The sequence below is a fragment of the Notamacropus eugenii genome, chromosome 2 (assembly GCF_028372415.1).
Source record: "Notamacropus eugenii isolate mMacEug1 chromosome 2, mMacEug1.pri_v2, whole genome shotgun sequence".
NCBI lineage: Eukaryota > Metazoa > Chordata > Mammalia > Diprotodontia > Macropodidae > Notamacropus > Notamacropus eugenii.
In genome coordinates, this window is record NC_092873.1 from 376,599,345 (window position 1) to 376,621,745 (window position 22,401).

Consider the following 22,401-nt stretch of genomic DNA (forward strand, 5'->3'; position numbering starts at 1 on the left):
GTTCATTTGCACAACTTTCTGTCCTGTCCTCTTCTCTCTGTCCACTCATCTCTGTTTCCCTGCCCTACCTCCCATTGCTAGGGAACACAGTGAATCACAGTGGAGAATAATATAGTGTTGTTGTTGTTTAGTCATTTCAGTCACGTCCAACTCTTTGTGACTCCATTTGGGATTTTCTTGGCAAAGGCACTAGAGTAGTTTGCCATTTCCTTCTCCAGCTCATTTTACAGATGAGGAAACTGAGGCCAACAGGGTTAAGTGACTTGTCCAGGGTCACACAGTTAGTAAGTGTCTGAGACTGGATTTGAACTTAGATCTTCCTGTATCCAAGTCTAGTGCTCTATTTAATGTGTCACCTAGCTGCCTGTAGAAAATATGGCATGTCAATCCCAATGATTCATTCCTTTATTCATTCTTTGATCGGCAGCACTGTGGTATTATTGACAAAATGTGTGTGTGTTCGTCCTTCTTTGCTGAAGAAGACCATGCCATCGGAGAAACGATGACATGACTTGCACTTGACTTTGTTTGGAATAAGGGAGGGCTGTGCAGGTCACCAGCCTCACTTCTCCTCCAGTGACCAGATATTCATCAGGATGACTGGAGATGACCCAGGATGAGGCAATTGGGATTAAGTGACTTGCCTAAGGTCACACAGCTAGTGTCAAGTGTCTGAGGTGAGATTTGAACTCAGATTCTCCTGACTCCTGCACTGGTGCTCTATGCACTGCACCACCTAGCTGCCCCTTATTGACAAAAACCACTAGTCAGAAGATCTGAATTCTAGTCCCACTTTCATCTATGATTCCTTATAAGTCCCTGAACCTGCCTAAATTTCAGTATCTTCTGTAAAATGTAGATAATAATCTTTGTATCAATTATCTCATAAATTCTTGTGTGCCTCAGATAAGGCAATGTTTGTGACCTCACTCTAAAAGCTGTGGAGTTCTATACCCATTACCAACATCAATTAATTAATTGATTGATTAAATATTTTGCTGAGCATCCATGTAGCATGCAGTTGGTAGTTGCTAGGGGGATTCAAAGATGAGGACGGTCCAGTTCCTGACTTTGAATCATTCATTTCTAATTCCAAAGGGGAAGGCAGATATGTACAATTAACTAATGCATACACCAGAATATGAAAAGACAGTTTCTTTATCTGTAAAATGAGAGGGTTTTTAATTACATGGCCTCTTAATGAAGCAATGCTAGCTCTTTGTGATAAGGAAAGAGGAAAGGAATGAGCATTAATATATTGTCTATTATGTGCCATTCATATAGTGTTTATTTTATACCCCAAGCTTGTGAAGACTTCACCCGGTAGAATGGACAGATAAGAACAATTTGTTGCAATAAAGGTGGTTGAAGCAGGAGTTATGGAGTACTTAGAGACTGGAGGACTTAGAGACATCAAAGATGCCAAGGTCATCCACCGCATCCTGGACCATTGCCAGTCATCTTGACTTTTTTCTTGCACTGGACTTTGATGACTCTGTGCAGCTCTGCCTCACTTAAATCCAAGTCACATACAAATCAAGACATCACCCAGTGATGTCTTTGGCCTTCTTCGGATATGAACAAACAACTATGTGCCAAGCAGTTTATCTTTATTCTCATTTAATTCTTACAACAACCCAGGGAGGTAGGTGCTATTATTATTTTCATTTTACAATTGAGGAAACTTAGTTAAACAGATTAAATTTCTTGTCCAGAGTTACACAGCTAGTAAGGCAGGATCTGAATTCAGGTCTTCCTAGTCCCAAGTCCAAATCTCTTACACAATGCTTCTACCTAACTACTTAGTTACCTAGCCATTTTTATTATTTTATTCTTCCCTTTTCAGTCAAAAAATTATTCTTCTTGGCAGAGAAATCAGAAATAATTCATTTAATAATTCTCTCATTCATTGTTGTTCAGTCATTCAGGTGTGTCTCATTCTTTGTGACTCTATATGAACTTTTCCTGGCAAAGATACTGGAGTGGTTTGCCATTTCTTTCTCCAGTGGGTTAATACAAACAGAGGTCAAATGACTTGCCCAGAATCAGATAGCCTGTGAATGTCAGAGGCTGTATTTGAACTCAGGTCTTCCTGACTCTAGATCCAGTTCTCCATCCATTCCTCTCATTCATAAATGTACCTAAATATTTTATCTAAAAATAAACACATATAAGCTTTGTAAAAATTTAAAACTTAACATCTAGCATTAATGGAAACAAGAAATATGTAAAATCTTTTTGAAGCTAATTATCCTTCAACTTATATCATTTCTAAAGGAACCAAGTTCTGTTTGCTTGCTGCCCTTTGTGTAAAGTAGAACTTCTTTTTATTTGTCCTTCTTCAAACCCACTGAGTGAGTGTTAAGAGACCTGAATTCTAATTCCAAGTCTAGCTCTGCCACTGACTGACTGTATGACCTTAGATAAGTCATTTTCTCTTTCTGATTCTTAGTATCCTTATTTGGAAAAAAGAATAAAAAAGTGTTCTACATGATCAACAAAAGTTCCCTAAGTTCCTTCTATGGAGCTCTAATTTCTATGTCCAGAGTACTGCATCCCCAGTTTCTTTTCAGTTCCATCATTTTTATGTTCAAATGTTCTGTGTTTCAATTCTACCACTCTATGTTCTTTGTACTAATAGCCTGTGTCTGAAGCTTCTTTCCAGCCCTAACATTCGAAGATTTCCCCTAACTCTATAAGTCTCTTGAATGCTAGAATTCAAGATCAGACCATTTGGTGATCATTGTACATATCACCCTTTTCCTATTGTCTTCATAAATTTGTGAATTGAGTAACATCTTTTCTCAACCTTTTGAGGCTGTTTTCACAATATAGCCTTTTCTTACCATTTAAAAATAAAAAAGAATACATTTTAAAAAACACTACATTTCCTAACTGTGAAGATCATTTTGATACTCCTACTCAATTTGATTACTATTTACTCAGTTCATTTTATTTTTTTTTGAATGCAATCAGAGTTAAGTGACTTGCCTAGGGTCACACAGTTAGTAGGTGTCTGAAGTAGAGTTGAACTCAGTTTCTCCTAACTCCAGGGTGGTGCTCTATCCACTAGTTTATTATGTTTTACTAAGAATCAATGATTGCTTTAGTGAATTAAGTAAGATAAACTGAGTTTGAGTTAGTTAATACAGTTAGGAGTTATGAGTGTTAGAATTAATTAGCCCACTCTGTATGAACAATTACATTATTTCTATTTGATTTATAGGGAAGATTTATATTTTCTTAGCTACAGATTTATGATTTGTTAGGCCTATGCTGACTTGTGTTAGAGACAGAGAGAGAGAGAAAGAGAGAGAGAGATAGACAGAGAGAGAAGAGAAAGATCTGTTGTATTAACACTACCCCTGAGTGTACCATAAGAACTGTGCTCCAAAAACTAGTTTCCTTATGTCTTCATTCACTTATGCCTAATGTTCATAATTATTTGTAGAAAGTACCAGAGTTGTGTTAACTAAACACTGGTGTTTGATGGATATCTCCTTTGGTCAATCATAAGATTTCCCCTGGCTTTAGAAACTGACCAATTAATGAATCGTAATACCTAATTTTATTTTTAATGATCTCTCTGTGTCTATAAAACGGGCCAGAGTTCAAAGCAGCTGAAGCCTTGACCAAGAGGAAGATCTTGGATCTACATGCTTAGGGGCCACCAGTCTCCCTAATAAATTGATATGTGATTGTAGCTCTGCCTCAGTTGCCTTTTTTTGTAATCCACCCAATAAATTCCCAACTAGACCTCCTTATAGAGCACCTTCCCTCAGTTTATCGATGGTCAACAAAAAGAACTCAGATGTGGAAAGACTGACTTTTGCATTTGGACAGCATTGTTACCTTTTCATGCTGACTTTATTATATCTTTATAAAGTCATTATATATGTTGCTTTGGGCTGCACTTTTTTCACTATGCATGGAGTATAGTTTTTCTTGCTTTTTTGTGACATGGCTAATATGGAAATGTTTTGCATGATTTCACATGTGCAGTTGACATATAGTTTACCTCCTCAATGGGTGGGGAAGGGTCTTGAGGGAGGGAGAGAATTTGGAACTCAAAATTAAATTTAAAAAGTGTTAAAAATAATTAATTTTAAAAAATTACTTCCCAGTAATTGACTGTTTGGGTCTATTAACCAGGTGACAGAAAGCTGAAGGCTGTCCTGAGAGGGAAAAAGCTGCTTGTGCCCTGGTTAGATGCTCAGACAAACATGGTAAGGTATCTTGCCCATTTTTCCCGCAGTGGAAGCTCTTTAGGGTTGTGGGTGTCTGATGCCCTCTAGTGTCTGTATTTTGAAAAGATCTATTTCAGTCAAGTCAGACTCCTCTTAAGTCATCCAATTTCAAAGACATAACTATCTCTGTCTAAGTCTGATGCTGGGGATGTGGAACCTAGATCGTAGAGTAAGAGGCAGCATTTCCATGGAAACTGTCCCGATATCCCTCTCCAGACAATTTGAAAATATAGAGTCAAATCAAATTCTAATAATTCCGCATAACTAAAAAAAGGTTGGGGTGAGACATTTTCCCAGCCCAGGACTACTTAGGAGATCAGAAGGAGAGGTCTGTGGCATTGGGGTGGGGGCTGCCCAGGAGCATAGTGTTGTGGCAGCAGGGTCACTAGCCATGGCAACAGCACCAGAAGCTCTCACCAGCAGAGATGGTCATGGGATTGGATAACTGGTCAGAAAGAGATTTCAGGGAACCCTGTGCTAGCACTGAACTAGCACAGAACTGACTTCTGTTTTTCATCTTCACTGTCTTTTATGAAGTGCTGGGTTGTAGTTCTGGGAGGAGAAGAGTGTTCCTTTTATCCATTTTCTGGGTCAGAGTTTCAGAGTGGGGAAGAATGTCTGCTGTAGCAAGGCAGCAGGGGTCTTAGTTCTGGGTCACAGCATCAGGGTGAAGAGTGCTAGTGCTTGAAGTTACAAAGGAGTAAGTAGGGGCCCTACCTGGATATGGATCAAAGTTCCAGGGGGGAGAGGAAGTTGTGGTCACTACATAACAGGACTTTTCCTGGGTAAGGACCAGAATCAGAATACAGACCTAGAGAACAATGGCCATACCTTTCCTTGGATCACACCACCTTGGAAGCACTGAAAACTTCCAAAACCTGAAGTTTGGGACAGTGACTCCTGTTCCCCCTCAACCAGAGGTGAGCATAGCTCAACTCTAATATAACATTCAAAGTCAAGTAATAGACTAGGAGAAAAAGATCCTAACCATAAAGTTCTCTGATGATGACAGGGAAGCTCAAACTACAAACACAGAAGACAATAAGGTGAAAACATCTATAAGCCAAGCCTCAAAGAAAGATGCAGATTTGACATAAGCCTAATAAGAATTTCTAGAACAGCTAAATAAAAAGGATTAAAAAAGAGCAAAAAAGAATTCAAATAAAAGCATTAGAAGAAAACTTGGGAAAAGAAATGAGAGCAATGGAAGAAAATTATGAAAAGAGTATTAATAGCTTGGTGAAAGAGGCATAAAAAGTTATCGAAGAAAATAACATCTTGAAAAAAATAATTGACCAAATGGTAAATGAGGCACAAAAACTCACTGAAGAAAATAATCACTTAAAAATTAAAATTGGTCAAGTAGAAGCTAATGATTTTATGTGATATTAAGACTGGGACTGGATATTACAGGAAGTTGCTCTTTATACCAGTGATATCACAGGTTTATCCCTATCCCATCCCTTCAAAGAAAATAGATAGGCAGCCCTCTGCCCCTGGGAGCTTACAAGAAAGAACAGATCATCATGATATGATGTCATTCCAGTAGGCATTTATTGTGTCCTTTATGTATAGGGCACTGTGGTTGATGTGTTTGTGTATGTGTGTATGAACTTAAAAAATATGTAAGTCAGGATTCTACTCTCTAGGAGTTTGTAATTTAATGAGGGAGTGGGTATGGTCTGCATGAAGGCATATTTCCACATTAGTCATATTGTGAAAGAAGAATCAGAGCAAAAATTAAAAAAAAAAACATGAGAAAGAGAAAAAAAGTGAAAATAGTATGCTTAGAATTGCATTCAAACTTCATAGTTCCTTCCCTAGATGTGGAAAGTATTTTCCATCATGAGTCTTTTGGAATTGTCTTGGATCATTGTACTGCTGAGAAGAGCTAAGTCTATCGTAGTTGGTCACTGCATAATGTTGCTGTTACTTTGTACAATATTCTTCTGTTTCTGCTTGCTTCACTCAGCATTAGTTCATGCAAGTCTTTTCAGGTTTTTCTGAAATCTGCCTGCTCATCATTTTTTTTTGTTTTCTTATTTTTAAAATGAATTTATTTACTTTTAGTTTTCAACCAACACTTCCACAAGATTTTAAGTTCCAAATTTTCTCCCCATTTCTCCCCTCCACCCACCCCAAGACAGTGTGCATTCTGATTACTCCTTTCCCCAATCTGCCCTCCGTTCTATCATACCCCTCCCTTTTCTTCTCCCCATTCCCTCTATTATCTTGTAGGGAAAGATAGATTTCTATACACCATTGCCTGTATATCTTATTTCCCAGTTGCATGTAAAAACAATTTTTAACATTCGTTTTTTAAAACTTTGAATTTCAACTACTTTCCCTTCCTCCCTCCTCACCCATCCCCACTGAGAAGGCAAGCAATTCAATATAGGTTATACATGTGTAGTCATGCAAAACACTTTCATAACAGTCATATTGTGAAAGACTAACTATATTTTCCTCCATTCTATCCTGCCCCCCCATTTATTCTATTCTCTCATTTGACCCTATCCCTCCTGAAAGTGTTTACTTCTAATTACCCCCTCCTCCCATTTGCCCTCCTTTCTATCACCGCCCCCCCCCAATCTCTTAAGAATGTGTTTATTGCCTTGGATGAAAATCATTGTAAGTAGCTATATTCTTTAATAATAATAATTTCAAATATCATAAAAACTTCAACAAGCATTAAACACTGCCTATAGCAGGCTATGATAGAATGTACAGCCAAGAAAGTTGTGTCTCTTCCCCACCATCCCTGTTCCCCACTGGCTGGATAGGGAAGCATGAAGGAAGTAAAAAAAGTAAACAGAATGCTACTTCAATGGGTATAGCAGATCAGCATGGCTTGAAGTCCTCTACTTCTTGTGTCTTTCTATGTGGTGTCTCTCTTCAGTCCTAGAGCTCCTCTCCTGGAAGAAAGTTATTTGCAAGATCAAAAATACTCAGAAACTTGGAAAACTCTAGTTAAATGCACATGTACCTGTACCTGTCTTGCAAATTCTCTTTAGCCCACCAAGTCTCCATGGCAACAGCTTGGGGACCATCAGAAGGGAAGGTAGTCAACCAATGGACATGGGAAAAGCCAACAACAGGGTAAAGTAAAGGGGCCGATAACAAATTGTCCTATGCAGAAAATATTCAGGCAGGGTATGGTAGGGTGCAGTGCAGAGTAAAGAAGTGAGGTGGGGTGAAGCTGGGCAGGCTTCTTGGAGAAAGACAAATTTGACTTTGAATCCTGAGGGAGGAGTCTTCTAGCTTTCTTCATTGTGTGAGGGATGAAACTATGCCCTTTTGGTGGAGTGAATATCTATGTCCTAAACACTGAAACACAACTCAGATGCTTGGGGGAACTCCCTGATTTTCAATAAAATAATAATAGCATTTATTGCAATAGTTTAAGGATTTGTAATTCCATTGGGAGGGCAAGTAGGGGACATAGTGAATAGAGTGCCTGCCTTGAGTCAGGATGACTCATCTTCCTGAATTCAAATCTGATCTCAGACATTTACTAGCTGTGTGATCCTGGGAAAGTCACTTAACCCTGTTTATCCCAGTTTCCTCATCTACAAAATGAGCTCGAGAAAGAAATGTAAAACCACTCCAGCAACTTTGCCCAAAAAATCCCCAAAGGGTCATAAAGACCCCATAAAGGGGTCATATGGTTGATATGACTGAACAACAACAACCCCTTTCGAACAGTTGCAACTCTCCATCCCTCTTTGCCTTTGTGGGTAGTTCTGTGAGTTACTGTGACCAAAAAAAATTGATCTCCTGGTGGCCAACACTTTGGCAATGAGCCCTTTTCAGTGTAGGAAAACGGGTGCTTCCTCCAACCAAAAGACCATCTTTTGTCAAGACCTGTGTTGGAGACTTGACAGAGGTTGTGCTAAAACTGGTGCTGCCTGGAATCTTCCACAACAGGTGGGAAGAGAATTTCATAGGTTCCTGGATATAGACTGGGAAAGGACCTCAGGGGCCCTCTAGTCCAACCCTATCATTTAACAAATTATGGGAACTGATTTCCTCAGAGGTTACTGCAGAGCTTGTGTTCTTCCCATCATTCACATGAATATAGAAATTTACAAAGTATTTCTTAGCCACTTATGCCATTTGATTCTCATAGCTGCCTCCATGCTATGCTACCGACAGCTCTGGATTCTCCCTCCTGGGTCCCAGCCCTGTGGCTCTGGGCTCCGATTGGTGAGCACCAACATCCCACTTGGAGGCCATCTCCATTTCCTCCATCTCCTCCTTCCTTCCATCCCTTTCTACCAGCAGGTAGGTACCCACTCCCTCTTGTCAATTCTTGTTCTAAGAGCAGTAATCAAAATAACTCTACAGTTATTATATATATTATGTTATATATACCATACAATTATTATGCATACTAATATTACATCTCAAGCAATTGCTTTTTGCTTCTAGTCTCCATTTTCTCTGACATCTTTTTCCAAAATATTCCTTCATGGGCCCCCAATCCCCTACTGGTACTGTTTTTCTCTTTAGAATGTAAACTCCTTACCAGAAGAGACTACCTTATTTCTTTGTTTTTGTATTCCTATCCCTCAGGAAAGTATCTGGCATACAATAAGCATTTAATAAATGCTTTTTTCATTCATGTATTGATTATAGAATAGGAGACAGATTCAGGAAAGTGAAATGATTTATTCAAGGTCATTTGGCCAGTAAGTAGGGATGTTATTTGAACACAGATCTCACAACATCAGGTTCACTAAGTCTTCTAGTACATCACGGCTGCCCCCTGAACTTCCAGTGACCTCAATGAGTGACCTCATTGATGCTTTCCTGTTGGTGGACTGAACAAAGATTCATAGAATCTCACAATTTGGTGGTCATCTAGTGCTATCCATCTACAAAAGGAATGCCCTCTTTGAAGACAACCAAGGAGGAGATAGCCTATCTCTGGAGGCTCACCATTCCAGGTTAGGATGGCTCTAATTCATAATAGCTGCCTCAGTGAGCCTTGTTGGGGAAGGGTGTTAGCTTCTGTGGCTATTTGTTCTTTCTTAGAACTGATCCCTGAGGAGTAAGCTTACCCTTGGACCTAGGGCTTCCTCCTTTGTTAAGTTCTCATCTTTATTGGTGCTTCCCTCCTTTACTAAACTGTTATCTAGAAGCCCTGCTTCAGAATTCTGTCTCCCCAACATTAGTTTAGTATTAACTGGGATTTATGTTCTGCTTAAAGTTTACAAGAGCATCCTATGCACATTATCTCCTTGAATCCTCATCATCACTCTGTGAGGTGGATACCATGGGTATTATTAAACACCTTACAGATGAGGATGCTGAAACAGATGAAGATGATTTGCCCAGTACAACTAGGTGGCTCAGTGCTTAAAGTACTAGACAAGTCAGGAAGACCTGAATTCAAATCCTGCCTCAGATACACCCTAGATGTGTGACCCTGGGAAAGTTACTTAACCTCTGTCTACTTTGGTTTCCCCATCTGTAAAATGGGGATAATTATAGTACCTACCTTCCAGGGTGGTTGTGAGAATAAAATGAGTTAACATATATAAGTTCCTTTGTAAACCTCAAGGTACCATATAAATGATGATGGTTGTTATTATTAATTACTAGCTTGCAAATAACAGAGGTGAAATTCAAGTGAAGACCTTCCTGAATGCAAAGTCAGCATTCAATCCTCAATACTTGGAGTTCCTTGCACAGTCCTCCCTCAAGTGCTAGTCTTGTCATCATTTCTCTGATGTCATGGTCTTTGAAAACAAAGGATGAACACAACAACAACGTGTACCCCCAGAGTATGAATTTTCCAAAAAGTATGGGAAATATCTGGCAAATAGTAACATTATACTACTGAAATTAATTTATTTTATTTCTTATGTGCAAATTATGGGAGTTTATTTCCTTTCATATTGGATAGTGAGTATGAGAAGGTTTATTGAAAGCTAAAGACGGCGGGAATGGAAAAAGTTGGGTCCTCCTACTCTATGCAACAAAGTCAAGTCAGTGTATGAACAAACCTTTATTAGTCACTTGCTAAGAGGCAGGCTCTGTGCTAAGCTCTTCAAATGCAAATATTAGCAACAAAGAAAGACAGCCTCTGCCCATAAGGAGTTTCCATTCAAATGGGGAAGATCACACATAAAAGGAAGTTGAAAAGGGATGTGATGCAGAAGATGCTTTGCACAAGGGCATGATGGAAAAATCCAGAGGAGTGTAACTTGCTGGGAAATAAAGAGAAGGCTGCCTTAGGAATCCTTAAATGGAGCCTCTGAGAGGAGCCCTCCACCCTCCAATTAGAGGGAGAGGCCCCAGGGGTGGAGAGAGCTTTGTTTCTCATTTTTGTCATTCTATCATTCTTTCCCACTCTAGCACTCCAAAATACTTTCCTTTAGTCTTCTGTCATAGTCCCTGAATCTTGGTACTACTTCTAACACTCCCTCAGACAGGGGAGATCCTTCTCATTCCATGGAATGTCTAAACTGTTTTTCTGAATTGGGATCCTCTAAGGCATCCATGTAGTCTGAGTTCCTTAGTCCAGTAAGGACAGGACTCCTCATCTTTAAATATCATTTCCCCCATTCTGCTGATGAGAAAGAGTAGTCTCAGAGAGGTTAAGTGATTTTTCCCAAGGTTCTTCAGCTAGCAAGTAACAGGACCAAGACTAGAATTCAGAGGTCACCCAGCCACCCCAGATGAGTCTTTTTCCCCCTTATTATTCACTTGACAAAATTCTGGCTTGTGCTTGTGGAGGGATCCTGAGGCCCATCTATCAGAACACTGGGCAGTTCTACAGGTTCAGTTCATTCTGGTTCATTCCAATCTCTTCCTGCTGTGGGACCTTTACTAGGAGGAAGATGGAGTAGTTGTATATGATAGGATTATGTGATGTTAGAGCTGAAGGGAATCATTTGAGACTTTCTAGTCCCATGCTTTTGTTTGATTCAATTGAATTGGAAGCGTGGCAGGGGGATGACCTCTTTACTGTGCCTTGCACATGAGATACTCTGGTTGTGCCCCATGCCTGGAATGTTCTCTCTTCTTGTCACCAACCCCTGGCTTCCCTCGGCTTCCCTCAAGTCTCAGCTAAAGTCCTACTTCCTGCCAGAAGCCTTTCTTAGTCCTCCTTAATCTTGGGGTCTTCCATCTAAGCCTACCCCCAATTTATTCCTTATATATTTTGCTTGTTCTTAGTTGTCCCTCCCCTCCTCGCCCCTGACTGTGAGTTCCTCAAGAGGAAGAACTGTTTTCTGCCTTTCTTTGTATCTTCAGCTTTTAGCACAGTGCCTGCTTCATAGTAGGCTAGTTGATTGAGTGACTGACTGATGGATGAAATGACCTCCAGAGAATCCTACATACCCCTGAGTTTTGGTGAATGGCATAAGGTTGTGCTATTATGCTATGCTAAGATGGCATAGGGTTGTGCTATTCCTGATCTCTCTTGGATAATTGTGGGTTTAACAGTGGAAAGGCAATGTTGTATCAAGCCTCTCCCCTTTGTAATCCACTCTCACCACAGCTACCAAAGAGATATTTTAAAAGCCCAGGTCACTCCTCTACTTAACAAGCTTCTTTGGCTCCTTGTCACTTCTAGGATAAAATATCAACTCTTCTTTTAAGCATGTAATATATTTTTATTCACTTAGCATGTAATATATTTTTATTCACTTATTTACATGGGGCTGCCTGGCACCCCATCCCACAGTAGAAGGTAAGATCCTTGTGGACTGGGACTGCTTTGTTTTTGTCTTTGTATGTCTAGCACCTCATAAGTGTTTTAATAATAATAGTTAGCCTTTATATAGCACTTACTACGTGCCAGGCACTGTATTAAGAATTTCATAATTGTCTCAACTGATCCTCACTATTACTATCATTCCCATTTTACAACTGAGACAGAGTTAAGTGACTTGCTCAGAGTGACACAGCTAGGAAGTATCTGAGGCTAGATTTGAACTCAGGTCTTCCAGACTCCAGGTCTCTATCCATTGTGCCACCTAGCTGCCTTGTACATAGGAAGTGGTCAAGAAATGCATTTTCATTTGGAGGGAAGTGGATGCCAGGAAACAAAGCATTTATATGGTGCCTACTCTGTGTCAGACACTGTTCTAAGTGCTTTACAAATATTATCTCCTTTGCTTCAATGACCTCCCTACATCCTGATCCTGGATGACATATAAGAGCAGTCACCTAGCTCTGTGACCTGAGTCATAGAATCAGAGGTTTTGGAAGTGGGAAACAGTTTAGAGATGATCTATTCCAATTCCTTCACTTTGGGTCATTTTCAGTTATCTTGATTTATATCTTGCCACTGAGCCCAGATGGTTTCCAGAGGGAAAAGTGAAGCTGATGACTTTGCATAGCCCTCCTTCAATCAAATCCAATTCACTTGCAAGTTATGGCATCCCCTAGTGTCATGGTCTTTTTAGAGAATGAAGCACAAACAACCACAATAACTTTGCAGGTGAGAAAACTGAGTCCCAGAGAAGCTAAGTGACTTTCTCAAGGTCACATAGCTAGTAAGTATTATGGGCTACACCGGTCCTCAGTCTCATGCTCTAGATAAGAAGTCCTGGATAGTCTTGTGACTGGAGGCCCCAGGGGAATGACAGGGAACAATTCTTAACCCTGAGTCACCATGATACCGTTCTATTTATAACCAACCAAGGAACAGAGTCATCTATATAAAAAGAAATATTTAGGGATAAGTAGCCCTGTGGGTGCTGTTGTATATCTGCATATGTGGGGTTGGATATATTTGTATTGGCCTAAGTGTAGACTTCCCCATTTTTCCCTCTAAATGAGCATACCAATGTTGTTTCTCACAGAATCTCATGGTTGGACGAGATCTTAGATGCCACCTGATTCCACCAGTACCTGAAGCAGGAATTCCTTCTCTAGAACCTCATCCCTAACAAGTGACTGGCAAGCTTCCCCTTGAAGTAATGGGATCCTTACTGCCTCCTCTGGTGGTCCATTGCCCTTGGAGGCAGCTCTAATTATTAGCAAGTTTGTACTAATCTCAAACCCGATTCTGTCTCAATGCACCTGTCTCAATGCAGCACTCCTCACTATGTCCTGTGGGGCCATGAAAAACAAATCTAATCCTTCTTCCATATCACTGCCCTTCAAATACTCAAGGACAACTGTCATGTGATCTCTTCTCTAAGCTAAGCATCTTAAGGTCTTTTAGCAATCCTCACATGGCATAGTCTCCATTTAAACTCGTTTAAATTGAGTGTTATTTCAATTTAGTGTCAATACATCGATAAGAGTTTAGTGTGTACAAATAATTGTCTCCATCTCATTTATCAGCTTGGTCATCCTTCTCACAAATTCCGTCTTGAGCTCAATATTCTTCCTAAAAGATGGTACCCAGAACTAAGCAGAAGACTTTAGAGGAGGTATTTTCTTCTCAAAGAAATTAACTTTTAGGGGTGTCACTTGGACTCAGATTGATAAAGTAGAAGGTTGTGTGGCAACCTTATTCACTCTTCTAACTCACCATTCACAGATTCTGTTTGGACCATGTTATCTCATTGACATATTTGGGGAAATGCTTTTTTGGAGAGAATGAAAGACAGTCTCAACCCTTTAGTTGTTGTTGTGTTGCTTTTTAGGGGTGTCTGATTCTTTGTGATCCCATTTGGGGGTATTCTTGGCAAAGAAACCAGAGCAGTTTGCCATTTCCTTCTCCAGCTCATTTTACAGATTAGGAAACTAAGGCAAACAGGGTTAAATGAATTGCCCAGAGTCACATAGCTAACAAGTATCTGAGGCTGGATTTGAATTCAGGAAGATGAGTCTTCCTGACTCCAGGCCTGGCAAGGTCTTTCTCTTATTAACACTTAGTATTTAATAAATATTTGTCCAGTCTCTCAATTCTCTCTCTCCTTGTTTTCTCAGCTCCTGTGCTCTGGCCATTATAATAGTATTGCAATCCTTTTTGAGCCAATTATTTGTCACACCAACCCTTTGTCATAACATGTTTTTGTATCTGTCCCTTTTCGGGAGTTGACGTGATGTAGTATGATGGGACAGGAGACCAGGATTTGAAGTCAGAAAACTTGGCTTTGAATTGTCACTCTTCCACCTACTAACTGTATGACTTTGGATAAGGCATGGCATTTGTCCCTGGACCTCGATTTCCTTATGTATAAAATAAGGGGGCCTTTCATAATTGAAGCTTGATTTAAAGTCAGCCTAATATGGGGCAGGCACTATGTTAAGCACTGTGGATAAAAAGAAAGACAAAAGCAAAAATAAAGAAAATCAAACAGTCCCCTTGTTCCAAAGAAGTTCAAAGTCTACTGGGGAAAACAGCAAGCAAACAGCTATGTACAAACAAGATACAGACAGAAAGAATTGGAAATAATCAACAGAGGGAATAGACTAGAAGTAAGGACTGGAAGAAAATCTTGCTTACAATTAGAGATGTCCATGGTCTGCCTCAACAGACAGTGGATTTTCCCCTCATTTCCCCTTTCAGCTATTAGTACCCTCCTCTTCCCCCCAAATTATCTTTTTATTTTTCTACATGTTCTTACTGATGTATTTGTTTTCTCTGCAGATAGAAGGTAAAACTCCTTGAGAGCTGAGGTGATATCATTTTTGCCTTTGCCCAGGACCTTCCTTGTACAATGTCTGGCACCTAATAAGAACTTAATAAATACTTGCTAATTAGTTGATTGGAGGAGATTTGGGGGGAGAGTATGAGTTGGATCAGGGAGCTGCTGAGCATCTTTCTCACTGATATTCTGGGATCCAGAGTCTGTGATCTCTTAGGTAATGGTTGACTCCAAGATTTTCTTATGATTTGATGGCCTTAAAATCTTTCCATTATTCCAAACTTGGTGTTCCCTTCCTGTCTCACTATAAACTCATACTCTTTTGCTTCTGCTGAGCCAATGCTCTGCCTTCATGGGGCCCTTCAACCACTCAATCTCCACCAGCACGTCAAATACACACACACACACACACACACACACACACACACACACACACACACACACAATCCATTCTACTAGTTGCCGCCTTTCCTCCCCACACATATACATAGAGCTAATGTATCTGCTTTCCTTATCAGATAGAAACAAAGAGAGGAGCTGTGTTGGAAGGGGCCAAATTATAAAGAACTACAGGGAAAATGAATATGACAGACCCTCCTAGCTGGACTCCCAACTTAGCCTAGATCCCATGTTCAATTTCTTTATGTTCTACCTACTTGTATTACCCCCTTCATCTTCTACCAAATCACCTCTCCTTCCATTCACCTGGGACCAGCACAACCCTGTCCCCCCAATCAAAGCAGAATTAACAAAATAGAATATTTTTTTAAAAAATTGAATTAATAAAGTACTTTTCTAAGAGAGTGAAAAAATTTGGTAAATTATTAACAAATGTGATAAAGAGGGGAAAAGGAAAAATGAAATTCCCCATTTAGAAATGAATAAAAATGAAGTAAAGAATATTGTCAGACTATTTCACTCAGTTATAAGCCCCCCCAAGGACCCCTAGAATAAAAATGAAATGGATAAATATTTACAAAGATGAAAAATATTTAACTAGTTTTCCTTCCCACCCCCTCTCCCCCAATCTCACCTGTGTCCCATTTTTCTATTTTTAAGTCTACCAGGGGTGAGTAGCCTATGGCCTTGAGGCTACATGTGGCCATCTAGGTCCTGAAGTGGAGCCCTTTGACTGAATCTAAATTAGTCGAAAGGCCCCACTTTAGGACCTAGAGGGCCACATGTGACCTCACAGGTTCCCCATCACTGTAGGTAGCCTCTAAGTCATAACCACCATGGAAGGAAAACAGTAGCTCAAGGGGAACCATTTACATGAAGCTTCTCCTTGATGCCCCAGCTGCCAGCGCCCTCCTTCCAATTACTTTATGTTAATTTTGGAAATATGTTGTCTCCTATCAATAGAATATAAGCTTCTTGAGGGTAGGGAGTGTTAAGCTTTTGTCTTTGTATTCAAAGTATTTAGTACAGTGCCCAGCACATGGCAAACACCTAATACTTGCTTCTTGGCTGAGATCAGCTTGTTACAAATTTGTGAAGTTTGGCTTTGATTCGGCTCTCATCAGTGCTTAGGGAACTTCCTATTTCTTTTTCCTCCATACTCCTAGCCTCACTCCTTGAAATGGTTCTTTTATACTTTTTCTAGTCTCTTCAAGCCCCTACTCTCAGCTTTCCTCCCTCCCCTTCATGGGAAAAGTTGCCTCCCCAAAAACTGTTGAGTCCATCCTCAGCCACTTTGGTTTCTCCATCAACTAGATGTAAGCCTTAATATGCTGATAATGTTTAACAACCAGCTGAGAAAACAAAATACCCTCAACACACTTTAAAGTTTAATCTGAGTTATTAACATTTTCTCCAACACTTCTGAAGTTTTTTGAAAAGTCTTTTAGGCAAAACAATAAATCTAGCCATGATGTGTAGTATTTGCTGATTTCCAAGGTGTAAAATGAAAATTTAACAATTAGTTATTCAGAGCCATTATGAGTTGACTCCAGAAAACTTTATCAAATTGCTTAGCTATGCTTAAGGTGAATGCTCACTATGCATCTGTTGATTGATTGATTTTTATCTCTTTTTGTAATCTCTTTAGGATCTGGTATGCAGGGGTTCTGTGTACATGAGTGCTTCATGAAGGTTGGGGTTCTGCGTATGTTTGTGAGTGTGCAAATGTATGCAGGGGCACATGTGTTATGTATTACACACCCTTACTCAGAACCAGGGGATAAACTTTTCAATTCCAGAGAGATCTCACAGGTGAGGAGGAAACAGCGCCACCTGTCAGGTGGGTGGAGGTGGGTCCTCTTATTCTTGTTGGCCCACCTGAAGGGTGTGTGTGGGGAAGGAGGGAGAGGCTGAGAGAAAAGCCAGCTGTGTCCTCCTCTGATGCTCTTTCCGAAGATCTGGTGCTACATAGGATAGGAAGATGGGTTAGATGACTGCTAAAATTTTTCCCCCCAATTTTAACATTTTACAATTCTATGATTCTACATGTAACACTTTATTCTTAAAATCTCCCATGGATTGAAGAGTATGTGGGAATGTATAAATAGATAAGGAGCAGAATCTCTCTGTCTTTGTCTCTGTCTCTTCCTCTGTTTCAACAGAAGGAACAACAATGAAATAGAGACAGAAAGAGAGAGACAGAGAAGAAAGGGAGAGAGACAGAGAAAGAGAGAGACAGAGAGGGACAGAGACACACAGAGAGAGCCAGAGAGAACCTGAACCTTAGAGTTAGAAGGACCTAGGTTTAAGTCCTGATTCTGACCTACTGACTGGGAAGATCATTTAATCTCTCATTACCCTAAGCTAACTCTCTAAGAATATATGGTGAAGAGAGCAGGTGTAGAGGGTGAGGAGATGGAGTGCATGGGAGGCTTTAGGAGGGATGGAAAGGTTTGGAATAGCTACTGTTGTGCTACTCCTTACCTCTCTCTCTTTCCCCCCCCCCAATTTTCTTTTGTTTTTATGATGAATTTGACAAACTTTAACCAATGTAAACATTTCCACATAAAAAGAGTGGAAAAGTGGTTTGTATGTGATGCTATGAATTTGTATTATATTATATTATATACAACTTTTTAAAAAAGTGCATGTTAAATTTATTTATTTATTTATTTCAGATTCAATTTTATTCTATTTTCAGTTCCAAATTTTTTCTCTCCCCTCTCTACCCACTGAGAAGGCATGAAAAATCAATAAATCCTGTTAGAAATATATACATATATACACATACATACATCAATATCATATTTTATCATGAGTCCTTTGGAATTTAGGGTCATCATTCTGTGACAAAGTTCCTAAGTTTTCCAGAGTTGATTGTCTTTATAACATATTTGTTACTGTATAAATTTTTTTTGGTCTGGCTAACTTCACTTTGCTTCAGTTCATACAACTGGTGTTTTTTTTGGAAGCCATTCCCTTCATTACTTCTTATAACACAATGTTATTGCATCACTTTCATATATCAGAATTTTTTCAGCTATTCTCCAATAGATGGGCACCCCTGAAGCTTCCAGCTCTTTGATTCTATAAAAAGACTGTGATGAATACTTTTGTGGGTCCTTTTCCTATTGCTTGGATATATTCCTTTCTACAAGAAAATAGACCTAATAGCATTGCAGAGTCCAATGTTATGTTTTGTTTATATTTTCAGTTTAATTGCTTTTTGGGAATAGTTCCAAGTTGCTTTCCAGAATGGTTGGACAAGTTCACGCTCCACCAACAGTGCATTAAAGTACTTGGTTTTCCCACAGTCCTTTCAGTATTTGTCATTTTTGTTTTTTTGTTAACTTAGCCTACCTGATGGATGTGAAATGATACCTTGGAATTGTTTTAATTTGCCTCTTCTCATCTCACATCATCCAAAAAGCATCCTTGATCCCATACCATACTATCTGGCAAACTACTTCAACTATCATTGCCACTCTCTCTTATCTTCAGTCTTTTCTTGTCTGCTGGCTTATTCCTTGCTTCTTATAAGCCTGCCCATCTCTATCCATCTTAAAAAAACAAAACAAAACCCACATTTGATCCAACCGTCATGGTTAGCTCTCATTCTACATCTCTCTTTACCTTTTTGCCTAAACTCTTTGAGCAAACCTGTTTCCTCTCCTGTCATTTGCTTTTAAGCCCTCTATGTTCTGACTTCCAGCCTCTTCATGATACTGAAACCAGTCTCTCTAAAGATGTCAGAAATTTCTTACTTTCCAAATATAATGGCCTTTTTAAATCTTTATCTTTCTTCCAGGCTTTGACTGTTGATCACACCCATCTCCTGGTACTCTCTCCCCTTCTGGATTTTCATGATACTGCTTTTCCTGGCTCTTCTCTCACCTGTCCGAACCACTCCTTCTAAGTCCCCCCCACCCTTTCAAGGTTATACCCACTAACTGTGGATATCTTCTAAGGTTCTGTTCTTGACCCTCTTCTCTATAGCATCTGACTTGGTGATCTCATCAGCTGCCATGAAATCATTTCATTCCTATACACTCTTCCTATGTCTATAGATTCAACTCTATTCCCTGCTGATATCCAGTCTTGCATCATCAGATGACTTTTGGACATTTCCAAATGGATGTCCTATACACATCTTGGCCTCAACACGACCCAAACCAAACTCTTCTTGTTTCCCCAAACTATTCCTCTCCTTCTTCCAAACTTCCTACCACTATCTTCTAGTTACCTATGCTTAGAACCTCGGTGTCATCCTCAATTTTCCACTCTCACTCACCCCACATATTCAATCTGTTTTCCAATCTTGTCATTTCTACATTCATAACATCTCTTGCATACATCCTCTTCTCTCCAGTCACAGAATCATTTCTGTGACACAAGCCTCTGTCACTTCATACCTGCACTATGATAATAGCCTTCTGATTGGTCATCTGCCTCAAGGCTCTCCCTGCTTTAATCCACCCTCTTCTCAGCTGATAGAGTGATTTTCTTGAAGCAGAACTCTGATGACATCCTACTCTCCCACCTCCAAACATATACATTTGAAATACTACAGTGGTTCCTTATTAGCTCTAGAACAAAATATAAAATCATCTGTTTGGCATTTAGAGTCCTTTACAATTTCACCTCTTCCTATCCTTCCTGTTTTCTTATACTTTACTCCCTTCTGTGCACTCTAAAATACAGCAACGCTGGCCAAGGGGAAGTGTAATTCCTTTCACATGACAGTGACTGTACCCCCTGCCTGGAATGCTCTCCTTCCTTTCCTCCACCCCTGGCATGCTTGGCTTCCTGGAGGACTCAGTGCAAAAACCACTTCAGTAAGAGGCTTTTCCTAGTCCCTTTCTCCCCATCTTAATGCCTTCTCTCTATGACTCCCTTCCATTTGCACTATATATGTCTTGTTAAATACATACATACTGCTTATAATATGCATAGTTATTATATATGTATATGTATTTATAATGTCCAGTCTCCCATTAGAATAGAACTCCTTGAGGGCAAGACTTGTGGGTTTTTTTCCTTTCTTTGTATTCATAGCACATAGCTAGTGCCTGGTACATATTAAGTACTTAATAAAATTCTTGTTGATTGATTGATAACAAGAACCTACTTTATTTTTATTTTTGGACCAGATAAATTTTTCATTTCCTAACTGCATTCCAGTTGATGCTAGGGAAATTTTGTTCTGGAAAAAAGTCGACTTCATGGGATAGGACAACTGTCTTGTTCCTGAAATCTATGGTCCAGCCGAACTGACCTCTTTCTCACTCCATCTCCTTTCTTTGTCTTTCTACGCACCTTTCTCTCTACCTGGGAATGCCACCTTCCATACTTCTACTTACAGAATCTCTCAATTCCTTCAAAACACAGCTCAAATATTTATCTTCTTTGTGAAGACTTTCTTGCCCCTCCCCCTCTAATCTGTATTTATTCTGAATATACTTACATCTATACCTGTTGTTTTTCGCGATAGAAGATAAGCACCTTGAGAGTAGGAATTATTTCATTCTTTGTATGTATATATCCAAAGCAGTGGATAGAGAACTGGCCTGGGAGTCAGGAGGACCTGAGTTCAAATTTGGTCTCAGATACTTCCTAGCTATGTGACTCTAATCAAGTCACTTCACCCTGTTTGACTCAGTTTCCTCATCTATAAAATGAGCTGGAGAAGGAAATGGCAATTCACTCCAGTATCTTTGCCAAGAAAACCCCAAATGTGGTCATGTAGAGTCGAACATGACTGAAATGACTGAACAATAATGTATATACCCAAAACATAGCCTGGTGCCAACAACATAGTCGGTACTTGATAAATGCTTACTGATTGGTTGATTCAAGTATTTGAAGAGCTATTACCCAGGCAGAGGAGGATAATAGATTTGTGTGACTTAGCCCTAGACTACATGACTGGTAGAAGTTCCAGATAAACATATTTCATCTTCATGTAAGGAAAAATTTCTGAACAAAAGGAATTATCTAAAAGTAGAATGGATTGACATATGAGGTTCATCTGACTCCTCAGAAGTTTCTAGCAGGTCTTCTTTTGAGGCTCAATGCCCATTGATGGGGGATATTTGTAGAAGAGAATCCTCCTCAGGTAGAGGTTGGACTAGGTGGCTACTAATGTCCATTCAATTCTGTGATTCCATTAAGAATCCTCCTCAATGTCATATTTTTTATTTTCTCAATATATGGGAGAGGGGGTGGAGGGAGAGAATTTGGAACTGAAAATAAAAATTAAGAAAAATTAAAAAAAATTAAAAAAGAAGGAAAATTGAGACAGAAAAAAAGAAATGTCTCTAAGGGCTTAGAAAAGAAATTGGGGGATGGAGGAGGAAAGCAAGTGTGGGAAAACTGTTGGCTTCTAACTGGATAATGTATAATGAAGCAAATAAAATAATCTGGTGGAGAGTTGAGAGAAGTCTTTTCCCTTAACCCAGGGGTGAGGAACCTATGGCCTCAAAGCCACATGTAGCCTTCTAGGTCCTTGGGTGCAGCATTTTGACTGAGTCCAAGTTTTAATCAACAGATTCTTTTATTAGGAGAATCTGTTCTGTGAGGTTTGGATTCAGTCAAATGGCCACACTTGAGCATTTAGAAGGTCACATGTGGCCTTGAGGCTGCAGCCTCTCCACCCCTGCCCTAACTTTTCTATGGAGTTTGGAATTCCTAACTTCCATAGCCCATCTTCAATCATCAGATGGACTGGAAATCCATTGTTTGGAGTTCTTAGGGGTCACCTACTTCAGGAATGCAAACCTCTCAGGACTGTGGGCCAGTAAGAGGTTGGATGTTAGCGAATTCTCTAGTTCCTCTTGCCTAAGGAGTTTAACCTCCTCTGACCACTAGGGGGCCTTCTGAGTAACATCTTCCTACCTTGGACATAACCTGTTGGCCTGAAAGTTCCAGATGTGCTTTAAGGTTTGCAAAATGCTTTCCTCAATTATCCATATTATCCAAATTATCCTAATTATCATTATTTTACTAGACTTCACTTGTACAAGGAACTCTCAGTGAAAAAACTCCACCTCTCAGTGCAGATCAGCACCTGTTCTCCTACTCATAGCCTTAGAGAGTTGCCTGATACACTGAGAGGTTAAGTGCTTCCCGGGGTCATATGGCCATCAGAGGGAGAAGGACTTGACTACAGGTTGTCCTGACTTGAGGCTTATTCACTA

At 39.7% G+C, this 22,401-nt stretch overlaps 1 protein-coding gene across 6 annotated transcripts in view; it reads left to right on the forward strand.

Annotated features, from left to right (window-relative positions):
- LOC140528806 (uncharacterized) overlaps window positions 1–22,401 on the forward strand; it is a 30,763-nt gene that overhangs the window by 387 nt on the left and 7,975 nt on the right. Inside the window, exons 2-6 of one of the 6 annotated variants that reach the window (XM_072646980.1) lie at window positions 4,153–4,226; window positions 8,377–8,531; window positions 13,067–13,180; window positions 14,809–15,023; window positions 16,854–17,017. In XM_072646980.1, coding sequence (XP_072503081.1) covers window positions 16,935–17,017 — 83 coding nt within the window. In that variant the 5' untranslated portion in view covers window positions 4,153–4,226; window positions 8,377–8,531; window positions 13,067–13,180; window positions 14,809–15,023; window positions 16,854–16,934. Of the gene's footprint in view, window positions 1–6; window positions 1,646–4,152; window positions 4,227–8,376; window positions 8,532–13,066; window positions 15,541–16,853; window positions 17,018–22,401 lie in introns of those variants that run through there. The other 5 variants (XM_072646983.1, XM_072646984.1, XM_072646982.1 and 2 more) reach the window with 5 other exon arrangements.